This window comes from Oncorhynchus tshawytscha, linkage group LG22, assembly GCF_018296145.1.
Source record: "Oncorhynchus tshawytscha isolate Ot180627B linkage group LG22, Otsh_v2.0, whole genome shotgun sequence".
NCBI lineage: Eukaryota > Metazoa > Chordata > Actinopteri > Salmoniformes > Salmonidae > Oncorhynchus > Oncorhynchus tshawytscha.
Window position 1 is genome coordinate 27,673,747 of NC_056450.1, and position 18,565 is coordinate 27,692,311.

The 18,565-nt window shown below is 43.5% G+C and overlaps 2 protein-coding genes across 4 annotated transcripts in view; both read left to right on the forward strand.

Moving 5' to 3' along the window:
• The window catches only part of LOC112221320 (interleukin-17 receptor C), a 23,831-nt gene extending 23,422 nt beyond the window's left edge, over positions 1-409 (forward strand). For all 3 annotated transcript variants that reach the window (XM_042304008.1, XM_042304010.1, XM_042304009.1), the window contains exon 17: positions 1-409. This exon is cut by the window's left edge and continues 2,523 nt beyond it. The gene's annotated coding sequence lies outside the window, so the exon portion shown is untranslated.
• A 1,623-nt stretch (positions 410-2,032) lies between these two features.
• LOC112222235 (interleukin-17 receptor C-like) lies at positions 2,033-18,523 on the forward strand. The gene is given in 17 exon segments (XM_042304011.1): positions 2,033-2,164; positions 6,911-6,935; positions 7,121-7,249; positions 7,709-7,819; positions 8,007-8,113; positions 8,261-8,369; positions 10,152-10,193; positions 15,008-15,147; positions 15,255-15,311; positions 15,451-15,508; positions 15,610-15,848; positions 15,953-16,003; positions 16,131-16,182; positions 16,688-16,783; positions 16,950-16,988; positions 17,233-17,994; positions 17,997-18,523. Coding segments are annotated over 17 exon segments (2,166 nt in total). The 5' UTR covers positions 2,033-2,047; the 3' UTR covers positions 18,029-18,523.
• Positions 18,524-18,565: the final 42 nt, after the last annotated feature.

Genomic DNA, 18,565 nt, shown 5'->3' on the forward strand with positions numbered 1-18,565 from the left:
TTGAGCTTAGTTCAACTGGCATACCCCATCAGAAACCAAAATAATATTTTGCTTGTTTTACTCCACTTTTTCAAAACAAGGTTATTGTAAACATCCACTGCATAACCTAGCCTCAAAACATGCTTAAAAGGATCATTGTGATGTCATGGATGGTCAGCTCTTGCATCCATAGCTCTGAGAGTGGTTATGTTTCTTCAGCCCCGTCCCTCAGGTTGTTTACTGAAACAGTGGTGGAGAAACACTTTGTTATTGTTTGAACTGCAGATTGCCCCCTTTAAAATGAACTGTATTCAGAACAAATGTTTATGCGTTTACCCTATCTATCATTCTACCATTGTGTGTGGGCTTATAAGTGCCTGTTGCATACATTTTGAAATGTTCTTTTGTAAAATAAAATAAATGTGTATTATTTTGTAAATATCCTTCACTTTGATATTAGCTGTTGGCCTCATAAAAATAACTTCTGCATTTATGCTTTCTATAGACAATCTTCTTCTATGTATTATCTATGGTAAGTTTGTCTTAAAGGCCATCATGCTTATCTCTCTGACAGCAGCTAAGCAAACATACATCAACATTATTCCCTCAGGCATCTGTGTGGAAAAGGTGCCTATTTAAAGCGTGTCAACATTGCAGGTGCGTGATGATAGGTTCTCTCCATTAAACTGAGCTCAGAACAACCTGTAATTTCTGCCCCACTCAACCGGTTGATGTTATCAGTAAAACAAATGAGCTGACAGCCGGTTGATGTTGCGAAACAACAAGCCAGACTTACAGGACTGATCAGATGAAACAAATGGAGAAACTACTGTATGTATGGCATAGAGTACATACTGTACCTGGCATAGCCCATCTCTAACCTACATCTAACCATCTCATTCATACCCCGGCTTAGTCAACAAGCTAACTAACAAACAAAGTCTGTTTCAACATCTTCCAGATATGTGAAACAAACTAATGCAAAAGAATAATAAAATGTGTGTCTGTGCCAATGAATTCCTGGGATCAGACCATAAAGCATGAAACAGCTGAAACCTGACAGCCTGACCTGAGAGTGGCTATGGAACAATGACTGCCTACTTTAGGTATTTACCTCTGTTCACCTCTCATGCCAATCTCAGTTTCCTAGTTAATGGTTAAGCTCTTATGGAGAAAGAAAAGCTAACAATGTTTCATTTCAGGCTTATAAGACTCGACCTTCGGGGTTTAGCCTACTGCAACTGAACTTCTGTCAATTCTGTGCCTGCCTGTTAGTGGACTATGGAAAGCAGCAGAGTCTGTATAAGCATCATTTTCAGAACTACTGGACTCATGGTTTACTTAAAAAGCTAAATTAGCAAGAAATCTAACTGCCAACCCCATGCAGTGCAATTGAGCCACCTTTTCAGGTAAACACACCTCCCCTCTGTCCTCCTGACTGTCGCACACTCACTCTACATTCATAGAACGCCATTTGAGATATTTTCAGGAGATTGGGTGTAGTGTCACAGAGTACCCGCATCACTAGCTAGAGAACTGTCCATCAACCTGATACAGGAGGTGCATGTCCACACAACTGTAAGTCAAATTGAAGTTAACCTTTGAAATTGAAATATTAATTAGTTGCTCTGCATCGATATATGAATTACATACAGTTATTAGTTGGTTCTGTGCTTGAGAAATGTATCTTATTCAATACAGAAATGTAGCCTGCTTAAAGTTTTAGTAGCCTACTTCAGCTAGCAATTTATTAACTTACCCCCCCTTCTCTCCCTCAGCCAGGTTGGATCCTGTTAAGCCTACCTGTCTCCAGTAGCCCAGGATCTTCGGCAGGTCCTGTTTCAATGCCCAGGAAGACCTCACTGAGAAACAATGTGACTTTGGAGGACTGCCAGTACATGTTGGGTTGTGACAAGTGTAATTATCTTGCCTCTAGGTAATGGTGTTAGAATCAGCCTGATCTGCGCAACTACCTCCACTTTTCCAGACAGACTTTCCGGACAGGGCACTGGCACAAGAAGGCCTGGACCTTGGACACAGAAGCTCTGTACGGGGTGTTGTAGTGCCAATGGCTCGCCTGTTCCCTTGCACTCACTTTGTCCTACTGTTACTGCTGCAGCTAACGTCCCCATCTGCAGGTGCACTACAGATGATAGATGGCTCACATCGACTCACCTGCGACCAGGTAAAAGAAGGAGTAAATTAACATGAGGCCTGTCAGGTTTTCTTAAATTGTTTATTGATTTTTTTATTATTTCAAATATGAAGTTAATAGTGCAAGTACTGTATTTAGACTACATACTGATAAGGTATAGCTATTGCATAAAAGTATGATTGGTAAGTATCCTTGGGATGTCCTTACTCCATTGAAGTTGACATTTAAAATGGTTAAGGTAAGGGTTAAGGGTTAGCTAAGGGTTATGGTTAAGGTCAAGGTAAGGGTAGGGTAGGGGTTAAGTTTAGGGTTAGGTTTTAGAGTAAGGACGTCCCAAGGATCCCGGATAGTGTAATTACACTATAACAATAAGGACCCCTTAAAATGAAGCGTTACCATATGGTTGTATAGTTTTAGCATTATGACAGTCTACTCAGATTGTTCTCTGATGATGTTGGATGGGGTCATGGAATGTTTTGGCCTGTAGTTTCCGTTAAGTCGGATGTTGTGCATGTTGGTGTGATCTGTACTACAACAATATTTGAGTATAACTGCTTATGAGAATCCCACCTGTACCACCATATTTATTTTGTGTACTCAGGACAGCCTCAGGTCAGCCATATATGTGTGTGCTTGTGTGCTTGGATGTGCATGTGCACACTTGTGTTGCTTTCTTTACCACATGTAAATGAATGTGGACTTTGTATGTGTTTATATGAGTGTGTGGGGGGTGAGCTGTCATATGTGGAAGACACATGCAAAACCAACCACACAGACAAGCTTTAGTTCACGTGCACGCACCATGCACAGCCATATGTCGTATCTAGCAGGAGGCTGTCAGAAAGAAATCACAACTAGAGTACCTGCAACTAAATTCCTGATCTAGTCTGGGATACTGTGCATTCGGAAAGTATTCAGACCCCTTGACTTTTTCAACACTTTGCTACATTACAGCCTTATTCTAAAATATTTTTTTCCCTCTTTAATCTACACACAATACCCCATAATGACAAGCAAAAACAGGTTTTTATAAATATTTGCAAAAAATAATAAGACATTTACATAAGTTTTCAGACCCTGTCTTGGCTATGTGCTTAGGGTTGTTGTCCTATTGGAAGGTGAACCTTCGCCCCAGTCTGAGGTCCTGAGAGGTGTCCCTGCTGCTGAAAAATACCCCCACAGCATGATGCTGCCACCACCATGCTTCACCGTAGGGATGGTGCCAGGTTTCCTCCTGATGTGACGCTTGGCATTCAGGCCAAAGACTTCAATCTTGTTTCTCATGGTCAGAGATTCCTTTAGGTGCCTTTAGGCAAACTCCAAGTGGGCTGTCCAAGTGGGCTGTCATGTGGCTTCTGTCTGGCCACTCTACCATAAAGGCCTAATTGGTGGAATGCTGTAGAGATGGTTGTCCTTCTGGATGATTCTCTCATCTCCACAGAGGAACTCTGGAGCTCTGTCAGAGGGACCATCAAGTTTTTGGTCACCTCCCTGACCAAGGCATTTCTCCCCCGATTGTTCAGTTTGGCCAAGTGGCCAGCTCTAGGAAGAATCTTGGTGGTTCCTGTCAAGTGTCAGTTGTGCAGAGGTGAGGACGGAGTCAGGCGCAGGACACAGAACTGAGTAAAACAACGTACTTTACTCTGAAAAATAATCAGCCAATAAATCCACGCAGGGATAACAAACCCTAACACAAAACCAGGAACAATCACGCACAAAACATAATGAGAACCAGAGGCTTAAATAGGGAAATAATAATAATGTAATGGGAACCAGGTGTGTACAATCAAGACAAAACAAATGGAAAAAGAAACGTGGATCGGTGGCAGCTAGAAAGCCGGTGATGTCGACCGTCGAACGCCGCCCAAACAAGGAGAGGCACCAACTTCGGCGGAAGTCGTGACAGTTCCAAACTTCTTCCATTTAAGAATGATGGAGGCTATTGTGTTCTTGGGGACCTTCAATGCTGCAGACATTTTTTGGTACCCTTCCCCAGATCTTTACCTCGACACAATCCTGTCTTGGAGCTCTATGGACAATTCCTTCAACCTCTTGGCTTGGTTTGCACTGTCAACTGCGGAATCTTATAGAGACAGGTCTGTGCCTTTCCAAATCATGTCCAATTTTTGAATTTACCACAGGTGGTCTCAAATCAAGTTGTAGAAACATCTCCAGGATGATCAATGGAAACAGGATGAGCTCAATTTCGAGTCTCATAGCAAAGGGTCTGAATGCTTATGTGCAGTTGAAGTTGGAAGTTTACATACACTTAGGTTGGGGTCATTAAAACTCATTTTTCAACCATTCCACAAATTCTTTGTTAAGTCGATCAGGACATCTACTTTGTGCATGACGCAAGTAATTTTTCCAACAATTATTTACAGACAGATTATTTCACTTATAATTCACTGTATCACAATTCCAGTGGGTCAGAAGCTTACATACACTAAGTTTTAATTTTTTATTTTATTTTACCCCTTTTTCTCCCCAATTTTGTGGTATCCAATTGTTTTTTTATTTATTAGCTACTATCTTGTCTCATCGCTACAACTCCCGTACGGGCTCGGGAGAGACGAAGGTTGAAAGTCATGCGTCCTCCGATACACAACCCAACCAAGCCGCACTGCTTCTTTACACAGCGAGCATCCAACCTGGAATCCAACCCAACCATCCAACCCGTGCACCTGGCAACCTTGGCAACACACTGCGCCTGGTCCGCCACAGGAGTCGCTGGTGCGCGATGAGACAAGGACATCCCTACCTGCCAAACCTTCCCTAACCCGGACGACGCTAGGCCAATTGTGCGTCGCCCCACGGACCTCGCGGCCGGTTACGACAGAGCCTAGGCGCGAACCCAGAGTCTCTGATGGCACAGCTGGCGCTGCAGTACAGCGCCCTTAACCACTGCGCCACCCGGCCCAACATACACTAAGTTGACTGTGCCTTTAAACAGCTTGGAAAATTCCAGAAAATGATGTCATGGCTTTAGAAGCTTCTGATAGGCTAAATGACATCATTTGAGTCAATTGGAGGTGAACCTGTGGATGTATTTCAAGGCCTACCTTCAAACTCAGTGCCTCTTTGCTTGACATCATGGGAAAATCCAAATTAATCAGCCAAAACAAATGGTAGACCTCCACAAGTGTGGTTCATCCTTGGGAGCAATTTGCAAATGCCATGTTCATCTGTACAAACAATAGTATTCAAGTATAAACACCATGGGACCACGCAGCCATCATACCGCTCAGGAAGGAGACGCGTTCTGTCTCCTAGAGATGAACGTACTTTGGTGCGAAAAGTGCAAATCAATCCAAGAACAACAGCAAAGGACCTTGTGAAGACGCAGGAAACAGGTACAAAAGTATCTATATCAACAGTAAAACAAGTCCTATGTTGACATAACCTGAAAGGCCGCTCAGCAAGGAAGAAGCCACTGCTCCAAAACCGCCATAAAAAATCCAGACTACGATTGCAACTGCACATGGGGACAAAGATCGTACTTTTTGGAGAAATGTCCTCTGGTCTGATGAAACAAAAATAGAACTGTTTGGCCATAATGACCATTGTTATGTTTGGAGCAAAAAGGGGGAGGCTTGCAAGCCGAAGAACACCATCCCAACCGTGAAGCATGGTTGGCAGCATCATGTTGTGGAGGTGCTTTGCTGCAGGAGGGACTGGTGCACTTCACAAAATAGATGGCATCATGAGGAAAAAGTATGTGGATATATTGAAGCAACATCTCAAGACATCAGTCAGGAAGTTAAAGCTTGGTCGCAAATGGGTCTTCCAAATGGACAATGACCCCAAGCATACTTCCAAAGTTGTGGCAAAATGGCTTATTGGAGTGGCCATCACAAAGCCCTGACCTCAATCCTATAGAAAACCTGTGGGCAGAACTGAAAAAGTGTTCGCGCAAGGAGACCTACAAATTACACCAGCTCTGTCAGGAGGAATGGGCCAAAATTCACCCAACTTATTGTGGGAAGCTTGTGGAAGGCTACCCGAAACGTTTGACCCAAGTTAAACAATTTAAAGGCAATGCTACCAAATACTAATTGAGTGTATGTAAACTTCTGACCCACTGGGAATGTGATGAAAGAAATAAAAGCTGAAATATATAATTCTCTCTACTATTATTCTGACATTTCACATTCTTAAAATAAAGTGGTGATCCTAGCTGACCTAAGACATTGAATTTTTACTAGCATTAAATGTCATGAATTGTGAAAAACTGAGTTGAAATGTATTTGGCTAAGGTGTATGTAAACTTCAGACTTCAACTGTAAATAAGGTATTTCTGTTTTCACTTTGTCATTGTGGGGTATTGTGTGTAGATTGATGAGGATTTAAAAAAAAATCTAATCCATTTTAGAACAAGGGTTAACAGAGCAAAATGTGGAAAATGGGAATGGGTCAGCGCTGGTTAAACACTTGATCAGTTTGAGTGAGCAGATTTATGTTTTGATTGACAGATGCGATGTACCTCAGTCTGTACTGTAGCACACACAAAAACACATCAAAGTTTTAATGCTCATTATGTATTCATGACCAGGCTAGAGCGTGACACCCAATCCTAGGGCTTGAGTGTTCCATCTCCACTGCTGTTGACCATTTCCAAGGATACGGTTCTGGGAGCAAGGTCATGAGAATTGACCTCTAGTGTAGTTGTGTGCAGTTAAACGGAAGAACATGTGTCACGTATATCAAGTGGAAGTATTACTATGTATTTCAATAATAATTACACAATCATATGTCTGGTCTGGTATGTTTCCTTAGGGCCTGACTGACTGCAGTGTAAAAGGTGAGACCATACAAAGCATATATAGTCCATCATAAGCCAAAATATATTAGAACACTTATCATGACATTGACATTTCTCTCTCTCTCTCTCTCTCTCTCTCTCTCTCTCTCTCTCTCTCTCTCTCTCTCTCTCTCTCTCTCTCTCTCTCTCTCTCTATCGATTTCTCTGTCCCTTCTGCATCTTAGATGTTGCCTTTCCTGGCATGAAGGGTCCTGTGAAAGTTAGCCGGCTGGAGCTCAGCGTGTTTCTGTGTTGCACGAACGGCCAATACTGCAAACCCTGCCTGCGAGTCACGGTCTACTTCACAATCAAAGGTAGCCCTACAGCTTCAACCATTCAGTTGCAGTAGACACTATCATCATAGGCAACTGTGATATCTGGATGCTATTCCATAGTCTTTAGTCCATACTCTACCATACCACTATCCCTAACTACACAACTAACCTTAACTCCAACAGGAAGTCACTGTGCCTGGGACAGGAGCATGCCATACCTACAGCAGGATTGTATTGATAGATTATATTGATAGGTTGTATTGATGTATTGATAGGTTGTATTGATAGGTTGTATTGATGTATTGATACGTTGTATTGATAGGGTGTATTGATGTATTGATAGGTTCTATTGATAGGGTGTATTGATGTATTGATAGGTTCTATTGATAGGGTGTATTGATGTATTGATAGGTTGTGGGGCATTTGCAGGTTATTCTTAACTCTTGCTGTTCTCATTTGTTGATGCATTACATGTTGTTGCTGTTTCTGCTGTCCCAGATAAACAAGAGGACCAGGAAGTGTCTGGTGACTACAGAGACGAAGATGACAGCTCTAACCAGAAGGAATTAAGAGAAGAGAGTCTCCTAGGGATGCCACGCAGCACAACAGGTAATCAAAAAGAGTGTGTCAAAAGAGAGAAAACACACCCACACACACTCCTTGGGCGTACAAGTTGGTCAAGTAAAATAAATGAAAGTCACTCAATCTAAACTTGTGGTTGACTGTTCATGTGTCTTTTGCATTTTCTCATGGTAAATAATACATTGTTTGTTGTCTCTCCGACTGTGTGTTCCAGCAGCTTCTGTAACCGTGTGTTACAGCTACCCAAACATTTTGAATCGCTGCAAAGAAGTGACATTTACATTGATCCATTCAGCTCTGGGGGACCAGCACCTTCCTGAGGTACACATTCCCTTTATCGCCTGTCATTAAACTGTTGTCTATTCAAAATGTTAGGGTTATTTTGGGTAACTTTGGGCACTCCAAGGGTTGTTTAGTGGAAAGAACATATAGCCTAGTGTATAATAGGTTCATGTTTGACTTCTGTAGCTGTGGCTGTCCATATTGTTGGAGCCAGAGCCAGTACAATATGGAAGTCCAGTCATCGTCCACGCATTATATACCTCCGTTACCACCACTATCCCCTCCTTAGAAGATGGTAAGTGGCATTCTTTATACCACAATACCATAGCTGTACTATAAAGATGTTATTGATATGCATACACTACCGGTCAAAAGTTTTAGAACACTTACTCATTCAAGGGTTTCTCATTATTTAATTTTTTTTCTTTCTATATTATAGAATAATAGTGAAGACATCAAAACTATGAAATAACACATATGGAATCATGTAGTAACCAAAAAAGTGTTAAACAAATCAAAATATATTTAATATTTGAGATTCTTCCAATAGCAACCCTTTGCCTTGATGACAGTTTGCACACTCTCGGCATTCTCTCAACCAGCTTCACCTGGAATGCTTTTCCAACAGTCTTGAAGGAGTTCCCACATATGCTGAGCACTTGTTGGCTGCTTTTCCTTCGCTCTGCGGTCCCACTCATCCCAAAACATCTCAATTGGGTCAAAGTCAGGGGATTGTGGAGGCCAGGTCATCTGATGCAGCACTGCATCACTCTTCTTCTTGGTAAAATAGTCCTTACACAGCCTGAAGGTGTGTTTTCGGTCATTGTCCTGTTAAAAAACAAATTATAGTCCCACTAAGCTCAAACCAGATGGGATGGCGCATCGCTGCAGAATGCTGTGGTAGCCATGCTGGTTAAGTATGCCTTAAATTCTAAATAAATCACTGACAGTGTCACCAGCAAAGCAATCCCCACCATCACACCTCCTCCTCCATGCTTCACAGTGGGAACCACACATGTGGAGATCATCGGTTTACATACACCGCGTCTCACAAAGACACGGAGGCTGGAACCAAACATCTCCAATTTGGACTCATCAGACCAAAGGACAGATTTCCACTGGTCTAATGTCCATTGCTTGTGTTTCTTGGCCCAAGCATATCTCTTCTTATTATTGGGGTCCTTTAGTAATGGTTTCTTTGCAGCAATTCGACCATGAAGGCCTGATTTACGCAGTCTCCTTTGAACAGTTGATGTTGAGATGTGTCTGTCACTTGAACTCTGTGAAGCATTTATTTGGACTGCAATCTGAGGTGCAGTTAATTCCCCCTTTTCTGAGGCTGGAAACTCTAATGAACTTATCCTCTGCAGCAGAGGTAACTCTGGGTCTTCCTTTCCTGTGGCAGTCCTCATGAGAGCCAGTTTCATCATAGCGCTTGATGGTTTTCGACAGCCCTTGAACAAACTTTAAAAGTTCTTGAAATGTTCCATATTGACTGACCTTCATGTCTTAAAGTAATGATGGACTGTAATTTCTCTTTGCTTATTTGAGCTGTTCTTGCCATTATATGGACTTGGTCTTTTGCCAAATAGGGCTATCTTCTGTTTACCACCCCTACCTTGTCACAACACAACTGATTAGCTCAAACGCATTAAGAAGGAAAGAAATTCCTCAAGATAACTTTTAAGAAAGCACACCTGTTAATTTAAGTGCATTCTAGGTGACTACCTCATGAAGCTGTTTGAGAGAATGCCAAGAGTGTACAAAGCTGTCATCAAGGCAAAGGATGGCTATTTGAAGAATCTCCAATTTAAAATATATCTTGATTTGCTTAACACTTTTTTGGTTACTACATGATTCCATATGTGTTATTTAATAGTTTTGATGTCTTCACTATTATTCTACAATGTAGAAGATAGTAAAACATAAAGAAAAACCCTTGAATGGTTAGGTGTTCTAAAACTTTTGACTGGTAGTGTACATTCCTCAGATCATGAATTTTGACTACCCCTCTCTCTCTCTCTCTCTCTCTCTCTCGCTCTCTCTGTCTCTCTCTTTCCCCCACTCTATCTCTTAGTTTGTTCCCCTGACCTAGATACTGTTGTGAAAGAATGTGATGGTGAGTCACTGTAATTTATAATGCAACCCTGCATCCCCATACTGTACCTGCTTTAGTTTAAACCTTAATCTCTTATTGATTGACATTTGATATACAGCACCAGTCAAACGTTTGCACACACCTACTCATTCAAGGGTTTTTCTTTATATTACTATTTCCTACATTGTAGAATAATAGTGAAGACATCAAAACTATGAAATAACACATGGAATCATGTAGCAACCAAAAAAGTTTTAAACAAATCCAAATACATTTTAGATTTGAGATTCTTCAAAGTAGCCACCCTTTGCATTGATGACAGCTTTGCACACTCTTGGCAGTCTCTCAACCAGCTTCACCTGGAATGCTTTTCCAACAGTCTTGCAGGAGTTCCCACATTCGCTGAGCACTTGTTGGCTGCTTTTCCTTCACTCTGCGGTCCAACTCATCCCAAACTATCTCAATTTAGTTGGGGTTGGGTGATTGTGTAGTCTAGGTCATCTGACGCAGCACTCCATCACTCTCCTTCTTGGTCAAATAGCCCTTACACAGCCTGGAGGTGTGTTTGGTCATTGTCCTGTTGAAAACAAATTATAGTCCCATTAACCCCAAACCAGATGGGATGGCTGCAGAATGCTGTGTTAGCCATGCTGGTTAAGTGTACCTTGAAATCTAAATAAATCACAGACAGTGTCACCAGCAAAGCACCCCCACCATCACACCTCCCACATGCTTCACGGTGGGAACCACACATGCGGAGATCATCCGTTCACCTACTCTGCATCTCACAAAGACACGGCGGTTGGAACCAAACATCTCCAATTTGGACTCATCAGACCAGAGGACAGATTTCCATCGGTTTAATGTCCATTGCTTGTGTTTCTTGGCCCAAGCAAGTCTCTTCTTATTATTGGTGTCCTTAGTAGTGGTTTCTTTGCAGCAATTCGACCATGAAGGCCTGATCCACGCAATCTCCTCAGAACAGTTGATGTTGAGATGTGTCTGTTATTTGAACTCTGTGAAGCATTTATTTGGGCTGCAATCTGAGGCTGGAAACTCTAATGAACTTATCCTCTGCAGCAGGGATAACTCTGTGTCTTCCTTTAATGTTTCGGTCTGGTGATGGACTGTCGTTTCTCTTTGCTTATTTGAGCTGTTCTTGCCATAATATAGACTTGGTCTTTTACCAAATAGGGCTGTTTTATTTTATTTCACCTCTATTTAACCAGGTAGGCTAGTTGAGAACACCTTTATTTAACCAAGGAAGGCTAGTTGAGAACACCTTTATTTAACCAGGGAGGCTAGTTGAGAACACCTTTATTTAACCAGGTAGGCTATTTGAGAACAAGTTCTAATTTGCAACTGCAACCTGGCCAAGATAAAGCATAGCAATTCGACACATACAACAACACAGAGTTACACACGGAATAAACAAAACATAGTCAGTAATACAGTAGAACAAAAGGAAACAAAAAGTATATATACAGTGAGTGCAAATGAGGCAAGATAAGGGAGTTAAGGCAATAAATAGGCCATGGTGGTGAAATAATTACAATATAGCAATTAAACACTGGAATGGTAGATGTGCAGAAGATGAATGTGCAAGTAGAGATACTGGGGTGCAAAGGAGCAAGATAAATAAATACATACTGTATGGGGATGAGGTAGGTAGATGGATGGGCTGTTTACAGATGGGCTATGTACAGGTGCAGTGATCTGTGAGCTGCTCTGACAGCTGATGCTTAAAGTTAGTGAGGGAGATACGAGTCTCCAGCTTCAGTGATTTTTGCAATTCTTTCCAGTCATAGGCAGCAGAAAACTAGAAGGAAAGGCAGCCAAAGTAGTAATTGGCTTTGGGGGTGACCAGTGAAATATACCTGCTGGAGCGCATGCTACGGGTGGGTGCTGCTATGGTGACCAGTGAGCTGAGATAAGGCGGAGCTTAACCTAACAAAGACTTATAGATGACCTGGAGCCAGTGGGTTTGGCGACGAATATGAAGTGAGGGCCAGCCAACGAGAGTGTACAGGTCGCAATGGTGGGTAGTGTATGGGGCTTTGGTGACAAAACGGATGGCACTGTGATAGACTGCATCCAGTTTGTTGAGTAGAGTGTTGGAGGCTATTTTATAGATGACATCACCGAAGTCGAGGATCGGTAGGATAGTCAGTTTTACGAGGGTATGTTTGGCAGCATGAGTGTAGGATGCTTTGTTGTGATATAGGAAGCCAATTCTAGAGTTAATTTAGGATTGGAGATGCTTAATGTGAGTCTGGAAGGAGAGTTTACAGTCTAACCAGACACCTAGGTATTTGTAGTTGTCCACGTATTCTAAGTCAGAGCCGTCCAGAGTATTGATGCTGGACGTGCGAGCAGGTGCGGGCAGTGATCGGTTGAATAGCATGCTTTTAGTTTTACTTGCATTTAAAAGCAGTTGGAGGCCACGGAAGGAGAGTTGTATGGTATTGAAGCTCGTCTGGAGGTTAGCTAACACAGTGTCCAAAGAGGGGCCAGAAGTATACAGAATGGTGTTGTCTGTGTAGAGGTGTACCAGAGAATCACCAGCAGCAAGAGCAACTTCATTGATGTATACAGAGAAGAGAGTCAGCCCGAGGATTGAACCCTGTGGCACCCCCATAGAGACTGCCAGAGGTCCGGACAACAGGCCCTCCGATTTGACACACTGAACTCTATCAGAGAAGTAGTTGGTAAGCCAGGCGAGGCAATCATTTGAGAAACCAAGGCTGTCGAGTCTGCCAATGAGAATGTGGTGATTTACTGAGTCGAAAGCCTTGGCCAGGTCGATGAATACGGCTGCACAGTAATGTCTCTTATCGATGGCAGTTATGATGTCGTTTAGGACCTTGAGCGTGGCTGAGGTGCACCCATGACCAGCTCTGAAACCAGATTGCATAGCGGAGAAGGTACGGTGGGATTCGAAATGGTTGGTAATCTGTTTGTTAACTTAGCTTTCGAAGACCTTAGAAAGACGGGGTAGGATAGATATAGGTCTGTAGCAGTTTGGGTCTAGTGTCTCCCCCTTTGAAGAGGGGGATGACCGTGTCAGCTTACCAATCTTTGGGAATCTCAGACGATACGAAAGAGAGGTTGAACAGGCTAGTAATAGGGGTTGCAACAATTTTGGCAGATCATTTTGGAAATAGAGGGTCCAGATTGTCTAGCCCGGCTGATTTGTAGGGGTCCAGATTTTGCAGCTCTTTCAGAACATCAGCTATCTGGATTTGGGTAAAGGAGAAATGGTAGGGGCTTTGGCAGGTTGCTGTGGAGGGTGCCGGGCAGTTGACCGGGGTAATAGCAGCCAGGTGGAAAGCATGGCCAGCCGTAGAGTAATGCTTATTGAAATTCTCAATTATAGTGGATTTATCGGTGGTGACAGTATTTCCTAGCCTCAGAGCAGTGGGCAGCTGGGAGGAGGTGCTCTTATTCTCCATGGACTTTACAGTGTCCCAGAACTTTTTTGAGTTTGTAATAATACAGGATGCAAATTTCTGTTTGAAAAAGCTAGCCTTAGCTTTCCTAACTGCCTGTGTGTATTTGTTCCTAACTTCCCTGAAAAGTTGCATATCACAGGGGCTATTTGATGCTAATGCAGAACGCCACAGGATGTTTTTGTGCTGGTCAAGGCCAGACAGGTCTGGAGTGAACCAAGGACTATATCTATTCCTAGTTCTACATTTTTTGAATGGGGCATGCTGATTTAAGATGGTGAGGAAGGCACTTTTAAAGAATATTCAGGCATCATCTACTGACGGGATGAGGTCAATGTCATTCCAGGATACCCCGGCCAGGTCAATTAGAAAGGCCTGCTCGCAGAAGTGTTTCAGGGAGCGTTTGACAGTGGTCGTTTGGTCGCAGACCCATTACAGATGCAGGCAATGAGGCAGTGATCGCTGAGATCTTGATTGAAAACAGCAGAGGTGTATTTGGAGGGCAAGTTAGTTAGGGTGACATCTATGAGGGTGCCCGTGTTTACGGATTTGAAGTTGTACCTGGTAGGTTCATTGATAATTTGTGTGAGATTGAGGGCATCAAGCTTGGATTGTAGGATGGCCGGGGTGTTAAGCATGTCCCAGTTTAGGTCACCTAGTAGCACGAGCTCAGAAGATAGATGGGGGCAATCAATTCACATATGGTATCGAGGGCACAGCTGGGGGCAGAGGGAGGTCTATAGCAAGCGGCAACAGTGAGAGACTTGTTTCTGGAAAGGTGAATTTTTAGAAGTAGAAGCTCGAATTGTTTGTGTACAGACCTGGATAGTAATACAGAACTCTGCAGCTATCTCTGCAGTAGATGCAACACCGCCCCCTTTGGCAGTTCTATCTTGGTGGAAAATGTTATAATTAGCGATTGAGATTTCAAGATTTTTGGTGGTTTTCCTAAGCCAGGATTCAGACACGACTAAAACATCCGGGTTGGAAGAGTGTGATAACTTCTGTATACCACCCCTACCTTGTCACAACACAACTGATTGGCTCAAACCCATCAAGAAGGAAAGAAATTCCACAAATTAACTTTTAACAAATCACACTTGTCAATTTAAATGCATTCCAGTTGACTACCACATGAAGCTGGTTGAGAGAATACAAAGCTTGTGCAAGGCTGTCACCAAGGCAAAGGGTGGCTACTTTGAAGAATTTTAGATATAAAATATATTTTGATTTATTTAAACTTTTTGGTTACTACATGATTCCATATTATTTCATAGTTTTGATGTTTTCACTATTATTCTACAATATCTAAAAATTGTAAAAACAAAGAAAAACCTTTAAATGAATAGGTGTGTCCAAAATTTTGACCGGTACTATATGTCTCAGCGCCCAAGCTCAGAGCTGTGATTGATAAGAAGAGAGGTGTGGCTGTGCTCCAACTGGACAGTTCTAACAAGACACCGACCAGTGAGATGGGCATGTGCCAGATGTTCGGGACTGGAGAACCTTGCAGATACCAGAAGTGGGTCAGTATGTATAAAGAAAAGTTACACTTTTTTTTTTACAAGGTCCAGCTGTGACCTCCTAATTCACTGTCACCTTCTCTTTCTCACACCCTTTCTTCTTCTTTCAGAGCCAGAGAGAGATGAGCATTCCATTGAGGTCTATAGCGCCCTGTCTGTGCTTTCAGGTAAACATTGCTTGATTTTTCTGCAGCTCGGCATACCGAATCTGAGGAACAACTTGTTTCCAAAGCTGAATTGAATAGTCATGATCCTTGTCATGTAGGAGTCACTTGTGCACATTCCTTGTATGTTGCTTTACAACAGGTTTGGTGGAAGGGACATAATCTACGCAGAGAGATCTGCCCCTTCATGAACAACAAAGGTAAGGAGTTCAATCAGATTCCCTCCCTACCGCAGAACTCTTGACTCTGGACTGGAAACATTTGTTATTGTAACACCCAAATGTCTCCATTCCTCTCTCAGAGCTTTTCAGAAGAATGTGGGACAACAACGTGTCCTTGTCAGTGGAGGAGGCTCAGACGAAGGTGGGGAATGGCACAGTGCTGAGTTGGAACGTGACTGCCCCCTGTCGCCTGGAGGGGGAACTGTGGCTGTGTAGAAGGGGCTCAGCGGGGGGGCATTGCGAGGAGTTGAAGGGCTCCAGGCAGAGGATGCACAAGCACACACATGCCGGGTGGACGCCCACTCTCCACGGACACTGGGTAAGGCCTACCTTGTGAGGTCGACTTACCCTTCACCTTTGAGCTTACTGAGGATCTTACTGAATATGACTGTTGAGTTTCTGTTTCTGTCTGTTTTTTTACAGAAAAGAGGAGAGTTCATCAATGTGAACCCTCATCCTGCTCTGTGTGTCCAGGTAAACACTTCTCCACTGACCTGTGGACAGAGTGCACTGTTTGAATGACATTGTGAGCCTGTACTTACTCTGAAATGCAGTACTGTAAGTGTTTATGCCTGACACCGCACTGTTTCTTGTTGTCTAGATGAAAGTACAGGGGATGGATACAAAGCTGGATCCCGTGTGTCCATTTGCAAGTATGCATTTCACCCCTGATGGTCAATATGTTACATTTTACAAGGTTTACCTATAGTTCTAAACTGGTTGTATGCTGTATTTGGCTGTACTAAGGATTGGTTAAATGGTCATCAATTCATTAATGCAACTGACCCACACTCTTAGAAAAAAGGTGCTATCTAGAAACCAAAATGTTTCATTTGCTGTCCCCATATGAGAACCCTTTGCAGAACCCATTTTGGTTCCAGGTAGAACCCTTTTCACAGAGGGTTCTACCTGGAACAAAAAATGGTTCTCCTATGGGTCAAAGGCGAAGAACCTTTTTGGAACCATTTATACTAAGAGTGAAATATACTGGATTATTAACAGGTTAGGTCTTTGGTTAATCTGTGTCTCTATAACGCGCAGCATAGAGATTCGTGCTAAATTAGCTAAAGAGGATATTTGGCAGAAATAATGGATACAATGATGGATTATGAGGCATTGGTCCACAGCTGTATGTAATCAGACTGACTTCCCCTATAGCACCACGGAACCGATGGCTCCTGACTCTCCTGATAGGGCTGCTACTAATCTGTTTGGCAATACTTGGGGCCTACGTCATACATGGTGCTCTCAAAGGTTAGTGATGCAGCTATATATTATCAATATTATTACCTCTGAAGCTATCTAATCACTAAATGTATTAACTATATATGAATATAATATTACTAGCCTGGGTGCCAGCCTGACATTTTCGGCACACACATCTCATCATTATTCTAGCACTTTTTTATCTCCCCCACAGGATACGTGTGGAGATGGTTGAAAGATGAGGACATAAAAGGTAAGATAAGCCTTTAAAACATTCCCTCACAATTCACTGTCTCCAATTATATCTGAATCCAATTATATTCTTTCTTCATGCTTCAGAAGAATAACCACCCTCTCTCTATCCCTTTTTTCTCTCTCCTCTTGGATCTCATTTCCTCGGCCGCTCTTCTTTCTGTCCTCCCCCTCTCCCTCTTTTCTCTACCTTATCTCTTTCTCTCGTCTCCCCCCCTCCCTCTCCCTCTCCCTCTCTCTCCCAGGTGCAGTAGGAGGTGGCCACATTGTGTTGCTGTACCCTCCTGACAATGATCAGGCTGTGCTGGGTCTGGTGTGTCGTCTGGGCTTGTCCCTCTCCTCTCTGGGCTTCAGTGTATCTCTAGACCTGTGGAGCCAGGCCGAGCTCAGTGTCCTGGGACCGGTTCCATGGCTCCACTCCCGGCTTGATCGCCTGCAGAGACAGGGGGGGAAAGTGGTGCTGGTGCTGACCCAGGCAGCCTGGGAGAGGGCTGAGGAGTGGGGCAGTCGGGGAAGCCGGGGCTGGGAGAGGGATACTCTCTGGGGGAGGGGGTGTGACGAGGAGTCAGGGGTGGGGTGTCGTTCTCCGTATTCGGATGTCTTCAGTGCCTCGCTCAGCTGCATTCTAGCGGACTACTTGCAGGGCCGTGCCGGCGAACGCTTCACCCTTGTGCAATTTGAGTGTCTGCCTCCCGGCGGCTGCCGCCCCCTACCTGAGCTCTTCAGGGGGCTGCCGCTCTTCAGCCTCCCCTCCCAGAGCCTGGGCTTCCTGACTGAACTGGCTTTGGGGCGAGGTAGGGGGGCAGCATCAGGGCGACGAAGGCGGGCAGGGGGGCTCAGGGCAGCCTCACGGGCACTGGCTGGGGGGCTGAGAGGGTTTGTGGGGGGTTCTGCAATGTTACGGCTGGCCGGGCTGCCCCAGGACTGTGTTGGTGCAGGGGTTGAGGACCCCTGGGAGTCTGTGCCGCTGCAGCCATGTCTCACCACCTCACCGTCCAGCCCTGACACCTGCCCAAGACCAGCGGGATGGACTGGGTCTAAGATGGCAGGAGAGGCTGAGGAGGAATCAGGAGCCTGTTCCGCAGGATACTAACTGTGGCATACTATAATCCGATACTGGACATTAGGGCTTCAGGAGATGGTAGTTTGAAACTGTGTCTCATGTACCTTTGGAGCTACTGTCCAAAGTAGAGCATGACTTGTTAATATTGTAAATGATTAACTTTTGTGGTTCTGAAAAACTACTGTCAACTCCAGTTTAGAGATTGCTCAGTTTGGCTGGGCGGCCAGCTCTAGAAAGGTTCTGGATGGCACCAAACTTCTTCCATTTATGGTTCCAAAGTTCTGTCCTATGTACAGTGCCTTCAGAAAGTATTCAGACCCCTTGAATGTTTCCACCTTTTGTAAATCTAAAATGAAATTAAATAAAAACAATTCCTCAACAATCTACAAACAATACCACATGACAAAGCTAAAAACAGGCTTTTAGAAATGTTTGCAAATAAAATAAATATTAATAAAAAACATACAAAAGTATTCAGACCCTTTGCTATGAGACTAGAAATTGAGCTCAGGTGC